Below are 8,847 nucleotides of genomic sequence, written 5' to 3' on the forward strand. Positions count from 1 at the left end.
TTTTTTTTTTTTGCTTTAAATTGTAATCCTTATTTTCTTATTCCAATTCATTAATTTTAATCCTTAAAAAAAAATTATTTTGACCAAAAATAAATTCAAAAAGCTTTTGTTTTTTTCCTTAAAATTTGTTTTTTTTTTTTTTTTTTTTTTTTTTTTTGCTTTAAATTGTAATCCTTATTTTCTTATTCCAATTGATTATTTTTAATCCTTAATTTGTAATCCTTATTTTGTAATCCTTAAAGTTGAAATTTATTTGGGCCAAAAATAAATTCAAAAAGCTTTTGTTTTTTTTGGTTTTTTTCCTTAAAATTTGTTTTTTTTTTTTTTTTTTGGTTTAAATTGTAATCCTTATTTTCTTATTCCAATTAATTATTTTTAATCCTTATTTTGTAATCCTTATTTATTTGGGCCAAAAATAAATAAAAAAAACTTTTTTTTAACACTTTTTGTAAAAAAAAAAAAAAAAAATTAAAATTACAAATTCATCTACTTATTCCCATAGAATTTTCTAATACTTATTTTCTTATTCAAATTCATTATTTTTAATCTTAAAAAACCATTACATAATAAAAATTCTAGTACACGAAATGTCATAACATCTTTAAAGCAAATAAAATGCAACATAACTTAAACATCTTCATCAGCATAGTGGTTCCACAGATTTTCCATCAAATCATTCCTCAACCGCGTATTTGTCTCTCTATTGCGAATTTGAAGTTGGCGAGAGGATATATGTGCCGCTAAAACTGATGGGCATCGATTTAAAGTGGGAATCAAGATTGTATCCTCCAGTGGCGGAGTCCATCTTCTAACATTTGCATGACGCTCATCTTCAATGATCATATTGTGAAGGATGATGCACGTTTTCATTACGAGGCGCAAGTCGTCTTTCTCCCAGTAACGCACTGGTCCTTGCGTTATTGCCCACTTGATCTGCAATACCCCAAAATCCTGTTCACATCTTTTCTTACTGCCTCTTGTCGCTGAGCAAATAATTTTTCTTTTGAAGTGGTTGGGTGCGGGATAATCTGCATCAAAGTTGCCCACTTAGGGTATATACCATCAGACAGGTAATACCCCATTCTATAGTGATGTCCATTCACTACATAATTAACCGAAGGTAATTGGCCATTGATGATGCCGTTGAATACCGAGGAATGATCCAACACATTTATATCATTGTGTGAACCCGGCACTCCGAAGAATGCATGCCAGATCCACAAATCTTGTGAGGCAACTGCTTCCAATACGAGAGTATTCTTACCAGATCGTCCCCTATGTGTGCCTTGCCACTCCACTGGGTAATTCTTCCACTCTTAGTGCATACAGTCGATAGAACCAAGCATACCCGGAAAACCTCTCTGCTCCCCTTCTTCAAACAACCATGCTATGTCGGCTTCGTTGGGTGGGCGCATATACTCCTCTGCATACACAACAACAATAGTATTACAAAATGCCTTCAGGCATTTAATGGCAGTGCTCTCGCCGATTTTAAAATACTCATCATAGTGATCGGCTGCACAACCATATACGAGTATACGAACAGCAGTTGTCATCTTCTGTATAGAAGACAACCCTAGACGACCAGTTGCATCATTTTTTTGGACAAAGTAGTCATCATAAGCTTTGACATCATTAAGGATACAAAGAAAAAGTTCTCGTCGCATCCTAAATCGCCTGTGAAAGTACTCCGGTGGATATGTGCAACTCTCGTTGAAGTAGTCTTTCATTAGCTGATAGTTGCTTCCCTCTAGGTCACGATGAATGTACTGCTTCTTTTTACAGACTTGAAATACTTGCTCGACTATCTTTGGCTTCACTGAATTCATAATCTCATAGAATTTGTCTTGATCCTGTTGAATCAACGACCCAAAAGGATCACTTTCCGAAGAGGATGACGAGGAAGATGAAAAATTAGAGTCTGTCAAAGGAAAAGCTTGTGATGACGAAGCCATTCGAATTTTGAAATTGAAAAAGATGGATGATGATATTTTGCTACAATGGAGAGAGATGATTATAGTGATGATTTTCAAATGAGCAAATGAGTTTCATTATATAAGATGAATATATAGCCGTTTAAAATTCAAATTTTAAAAATATAGCCGTTACAAATATAGCCGTTAAAAATTCAAATTTTAAAAATATTGCCGATAAAAATTCAAAATTTAAAAATATAGCCGTTACAAATATAGCGGTTAAAAATTTAATTTTTAAAAATATAGCCGTTAAAAATATAGTAGTTTAGGAAAAGTTAAAAAAAAAAACAATAATTTTAATTTTTTATTATTATTTTATTTTAGAGAGCGAAAATTCAGAGAGCCTAATGGAATGCATGTTTTTGGAGAGCGAAAACTGCTGACGTGACTCTTGGAATTGCTGATGTGGGTCTTGGAAAAACTGATATGGCGTTTTTAGAGAACCAAAATTCAGAGAGGCTGGTGCGGATGCCCTTACAATGGAGATTAATACTTTCATTCAAGGTACATAACTCTATTAGAATGTGAACTTCTTAAAGCTTTATTCATGTAACGACCCTCACCCTGGTCAGACACAATATTGTCCGCTTTTGGCTCACCCAGACCAGAGACTTCCCAGGGGGTCACCCATCCTGGTACTACTCCAAGTTAAGCACGCTTAACTACAGAGTTCTGATGGGTTCACGGCCATCACAGTTTTAAAACGCATTGTGTCATAGAAGGGTGTTGAATCTACATATAGCACTTGCCCCATCCACACCCAGACGATGTGGGATTGTGCACCTGTAGCTCGCCCAGTGTGGTAGCCTACTGCTGCCCCCTGCACACGCTCACACACACCCGCCCACAAGGTCGCCACAATCACCCCCCCCCCCTTTGGGGCCCAATGTCCTCGTTGGCCACACTTCCGGCTGAGTCAGGCTCTGATACAATATTGTCCGCTTTTGGCTCACCCAGACCAGAGACTTCTCAGGGGGGTCACCCATCCTGGTACTACTCCAAGTTAAGCACGCTTAACTACAAAGTTCTGGTGGGTTCACGGCCATCACGGCTTTAAAACGCATTGTGTCATAGAAGGGTGTTGAATCTACATATAGCACTTGCCCCATCCACACCCAGACGATGTGGGATTGTGCACCTATAACTCGCCCAGTGTGGTAGCCTACTGGTGCCCCCTGCACACGCTCACACACACCCGCCCACAAGGTCGCCACAATTCAAAATCCAGATCTTTTGAGATTTTTAAGGTGGTGGTAGTCCTGTGGTCCCTGTAATTATTTCTTTTGAGAAGAAGACAAGACAAGAAAACAACAATTACTTTTCAAAGAAATTTGGTATGTTTGGAATTAGAGTTTGTTTGTTTGTTATTAAGATTCTCTCTAATTGTTTATGATTTAAAAATTAGGATTTTTGTAGTTTATAGGAGTGTGTGTATATATGTATATATATATATATAGTGAATTAATTTTGCTTTTCAGACCAAATTGTTTGTGCAAGCGCTCTCTATCGACGACTAATTGAAGAAGCTGAAGCCTAATAGCTGCTCAAGGTTTCATTGGCATAAAGAATTGTTCTCATGAAGACCTTTTACAGTATAAGGCTAGTTTTTATATTGTTGGATTTTTATTAAATTTTCGTCTCCGTTCTATTTTTATAGTTAATTTGTTTTGAATCTCTTTTGAAATTTTGTTTTATTATTTGTCTTGTTCACATTCGTGTGTGTGTGTGTGTGTGAGAGAGAGAGAGAGTGTTTATATGTATCTCTGTAATATAGCAAGACACCCTATAAAACCAATAAGTTTAGAAAATTTTGAAATAAGAAATTTTAGAAAATGAATAAAGCCAATTGAAGTACACAAAAGACAATGATATTATAATAATAAAGAAAAATCTATTAAATTTCAAAAAAATTTGCTAGACAAATTAATTGTCCGGTTATTTCAAGCAAAACGCTTGAATCTTTGAATAAGCAGCTTAAAGAAAACTGAAAATCCAATAGTTACTGAATTATTAAGATCTTAATCATTAAGCAAAAATCATTTTTTAAATTTTGTACATAAAGTAAAACCAATATATATCTATACATATATTTTTTTAATGCAAAAACACAAGTATAGTTTACGCATTATAGAGTTAACATATAAAGTAGACAAATACAACATCAAAAACATGTATGGTAAAGAAACTTCTTAAAATTCCAGACTAAATGAAGTTTCGGCAAAAATATGGAGAAATTCATGCACTAAATGTAGTAAAACCGAGAGGGGCAAGAGAGTTGTGGAGGTACAGAGGCTGAATGTGAAGAAGACAAAGGATGATGATAATGAGGAGAGCAAGACATTTGATGGGTAATGGAGAAGGGTTATGTTTGAATGTGCTAGGATGCTTTGAAGAGATCCCCCATGGTCTGTTTTATGTCAGACGGAGAGATGGGGAAAATCTATGGTTTGGAGGCTTCGACTTCTTGGTGTAAACAAGAGATGGATTTTTGTTAAAAAGATGATAAGAGTGTTCGTATTTGGGTGTAAACGGGACTTGGCGATGAGAGAAAACTTGTGTTTGGAGACGCATTTGAATTTGATTTGAGACTTGATGGCATAAATCCGAGGCATTGCAAGCAATTGTGATGGCTGCTTATGAGGACAATGGTGTTCGGTTTATTCCTCTTGCGGAAATGTGGTAACAATTGACAATAGGGTCTTCTTGGTGGAAAACGGTTCCCATATACCCTTCCCTCCATCTGGGTTGGGTTTGTTTTTGAAGGCTGTGCAACCATGGATCTAATCCTTACACTGTCAAATTTCATAACCAATATTAAAACAGATATTAGAAGTGTTTCAGACTGTAGTTTCCTATAAAAAAAGTACATCATAATTTAATACATCTTATTTTGATGAAGCAAAAAAGATGGAATTACAAGGTACCTAACTTGATAGTGCTTATGCTGACCTGATTACTGTGTATGTGCTCCCATCGTAGAGTCGGACTATGAATCAAATAGGATTAGTTAGCCGTGAGATTGAGAGCTTCTGGCACCCAATTCCTCGCGAGGTAATAACATTGGATGTTTGGGATATGGCGAACCAGATGACTCAATGTTCCACCATTCTTGAGTGGGGCCACAAATCTGTTGGGCATATCGTACAAGTGAAGCTCTTTGAGGCGAGTGAGGTTTTTAATACCCTCTGGAATCTGCTGCAGGTTACTGCACTGCCTTATAATCAGCTTTTGGAGACGAGTTAAGGTATTCTCTTCCATTCTGACGTTTCTCAATTGTTCCAATTGCTCAAGTTCCAAGATCTTAAGAGTTCGAAATTTTCTGGCAGTGAAATCTAACTGGTTTCCAGTATAGGCATCGAGCAGATGGAGCTCCAATAGATTAGGAAGATGTTGAAGGATATCAATGGGGTTATTGTAGTGTGTTAACTTGGACCACTTAAGACGTATCCTTACCAGGTCATGAAGTCTGGAAATCCAAATTGGTAACCTTTCTAATCGCCCTTTCAGATACAGGCGTTGAAGAAGTTGTGGAGGATTGGTGATTGCTTGTAGATCTACAACTTCATCCTTTCGTAATGATGTTACATTCAAGGATTGGAGGTTTCGCAGCTGGTCAATTGACTCACACAATTTTGACCCATCTTCTCCTGGAAGATCAATGATCCCCAACTTTCTTAGTTGTGTCAGATTTCGTAGTCCGTGAATCACTTTGTGATGCTTATCTGCCTTTATGAATGATAGCTTCTGCAAGTTTGGTGACTTGATCTTTGCTGATACCTCGAATCCTTTAACACAATCAAAAGAGGTATAATGTTCTATGTCATAGCGATAAACAAGCAAATGCCGAAGTGTCTCAAGTTTGAGTACTTTTTTGTGCAGCTTTGTAACTCTAGTTTGCTTAAGATCCAAGGTCTCTAGGTACCTAAGATTCCCCAGAGACTTGGGAACGCTTTTGATATTGGTATTTCTCAAACACAGATACTTCAAGAGCAGTAACTCCAAAATTTCCGAAGGAAATTCCTCCAATGGTGCACCTTCCAGATGCAGAACTCTCAATAATTTCACGCTTGAAGAGGATTCTGGAATGGAGCTGTAGGGTACACCGAACATAAAAAGTGTGCGAACACAATTAAAGTTCCTATGCAACATGTTGAATCCACCGCTTTGGATAGATAATCGGCGGGGTTTGTCACCTATGTTTCTCTGTGAATCTGAGAGAACATTGTAAAAATTCTCCTCTCTTGACTTTGAGAGAATAATCTTATGCATGAGATTATGTAACCGACAAGTTTTTGGCCTCCCATCAAAATCCAATTCACTTTGTATCAGATTCCTGTCGGTGAGTTCTTTTAGATACTCCTCTCCAATGTCTTCAAGTTCTTTGCCTGTTTGTTCTCTTATAAAACCCTCTGCTATCCACAGCCGAATCAATACTCTGCACCTAACTGGATAATCATTCTCGGGAAAAATGCTCAAGTATAGAAAACAATACTTGAGATGGTACGGCAAGTCTCTGTAACTTAGAGATAGTACTCTCATGGTATTTGAAAGGCGGCCATTTCTGCTCAACTCTGATCCAAGGCTTTCAAGCAATCTTTTCCATACAGATTCAGATTTCTCTTTATTTGACAGAATTTGACCTAGTTCAATGATTGCAAGTGGCAATCCTTCGCATTTTGTTAAGATTCTTTGGGACCAGTCCTCCAACCCTGAAGGACATATGCTCCTTCCTGGGAAAGCCTTCTTGCAAAAGAGTGTTTGAGCCTTTTCCATAGGAAGAGGCTGGATGTTATAGACACCAGTAGAGTCATCTCTACATGAACAAGCTATATCGCCTCTTCGCGTAGTGACAATTATTCTACTGTGATTACCTCCAGGTAATGCAAATTTAATGGTTTCCCAAACATCTTTAATCCACAAATCATCAAAAACTACAACATACCTTTTGTTTTGCAGATGCTCCCTTAGTTTGTTCGTTAGGTCAACCAGGTCAACCTCGACGTTGGAGAAACTCTGGGGAGTTTGCTCAACCGGTTGATTGCAGAATTCATTGAACATCCTCCATAAGATCTCACGTTTCTTTCTTGACCTTGAAGCAGTGATCCAAGCATGGCACTCAAACCCTTCGTCCTTCACCCTCTCGTACACTTTCTTAACAAGAGTTGTTTTGCCCGATCCTCCCATCCCAACTACAAACATCACCTGGAGACTATGCCTCCCTCCTTAGGTTCTTCAATCCCCATAATATAGATAACCCCGCTTTCTAAAAAGTAACATCACATGATCTAAAAAGTAACATCACAGGAGTCTAAAAGTAACATCACCATTTATGTGCATACCTTAATTTAAGAGTGAAGATAGACCACCATTTATAAGTAACATTTCACCACTATTTATAAGTAATATCACATGATCTAAAAAGTAACATCACAAGAGTCTAAAAGTAATATCACCATTTATGTGCATATCTTAATTTAAGGGTGAAGATACTTATAAATGGTGGTAAAATGTTATTTATAAATGGTGGTGTAATTGCCAAACATAATATGTTGAATTGAGTTACATTTGTATGTGACATTACTTAGTCTGTATTATGTGCATAATTTATTTTGTGTGTGAAGATACTTATAAATGGTAATGAAGAAGAATCCAAACGCTGTCTCAATTCTACTCAAACTCTGCCTTAAGAGCTATTAAATGAAGAATGATGTGGCAAAATATAAACCACTTAAAACTCACAACAGGGGACCGCATAGAAAGCTCACAGCAGAGGATTTACGCCATCTCTGTTATAGCATGCTTTATTTTCACACTAATTGCACACATTATTTGAAATAACATGTTAAAATTAAATTTAATTGTGTTGAACACATACCTACAACATGGTTTTGTGCGTTACGTAAGACCATGTAGTAGTCATGCGAATGTAATTATTTCAAAACCATCCCTTTTTATCAAAAAAAGATGGGTGCAACGTATTCGAATATACGTACATAAACATAGATATATATGTGTGATAAAGAACTAATTTTAACGATATTCCTTTTGAATATCATTATATATATATTAATCTCATTAGAAACTGATTATTAAGGTTGTTTTGGGGTTTTAATAAATAAAAAAAATTTATAAAAATTGACGGTCATGTGACAATTTGCACACATTTTCAAAATTTAGGAGTTTTTTATACACATTCTGACACGTGTAACAGGTCCCAAATGTGTTGGGCCGTATAATTATTAAATTGAATTTAAGTTTCGGAATTCATTGCCAACCATAAACGTCGGACAAAAGGTTAAAATGGGCCGGACTGGCTCGAATAGTAAAACCATATATCTACCTGGGCTTGGATTTCTGGCCTCTAATAGATGTAAACCACTAAACCGTAATTATGAAGCAAATGCATAAACATCATAATAGCATATATTACCAATAGGTCCCATACGATTCGAGCAAACAAAATTTAAATTTTTTTTTTTTTGCCTATGAACTAGAAGAGGAAGAAATAACTTAACAAAGAAGTTGCTTAAGGACTGTATTGTATATATCCAAATGCCAATTTTATAATTGTCTTAACAAAAATAAAGTGCATGTCTTCCACCAACTGTGAATTCTTCATCAAATTTTTTTCTAAAAAATTCATGAATTTAATATTGAAACCACAAATAAATCAATAATTTAAGGTTTTTACATAATTATTACATTGTCAATTTAAAGTTATTGCGTTAAGTATTTAAAGTTGTTGTGTTAGTTATTATTGATTTAGAATATTGCATTAGCCTGTTTAGTAATGAGAAACCTTTGTGTTTCTGTTTTCATTACTATAATGAGAAAATATGTAAAAATATTAAATTGGTCTTTTGACTTTGGG

General features: G+C 35.9%; 2 protein-coding genes across 2 annotated transcripts; both read right to left on the reverse strand.

Annotated features, from left to right (window-relative positions):
* Positions 1 to 627: 627 nt before the first annotated feature.
* LOC132276364 (uncharacterized) lies at positions 628 to 1,955 on the reverse strand. Its single transcript, XM_059777763.1, has 2 exons — positions 1,328 to 1,955; positions 628 to 1,028 (listed from the first exon to the last, which is right to left on the reverse strand). The coding sequence occupies exons 1-2, from the start codon at positions 1,953 to 1,955 to the stop codon at positions 628 to 630; spliced, it is 1,029 nt and encodes a 342-aa protein (XP_059633746.1).
* Positions 1,956 to 4,979: 3,024 nt separating this feature from the next.
* LOC132276370 (disease resistance protein RPM1-like) lies at positions 4,980 to 7,175 on the reverse strand. The gene has a single exon (XM_059777775.1). The coding sequence runs from the start codon at positions 7,173 to 7,175 to the stop codon at positions 4,980 to 4,982; it is 2,196 nt and encodes a 731-aa protein (XP_059633758.1).
* Positions 7,176 to 8,847: the final 1,672 nt, after the last annotated feature.

Source organism: Cornus florida, unplaced genomic scaffold (genome assembly GCF_030987335.1).
Source record: "Cornus florida cultivar Cherokee Brave unplaced genomic scaffold, ASM3098733v1 CherokeeBrave_3.0.0_Hap2_Chr01, whole genome shotgun sequence".
Lineage (NCBI taxonomy): Eukaryota > Viridiplantae > Streptophyta > Magnoliopsida > Cornales > Cornaceae > Cornus > Cornus florida.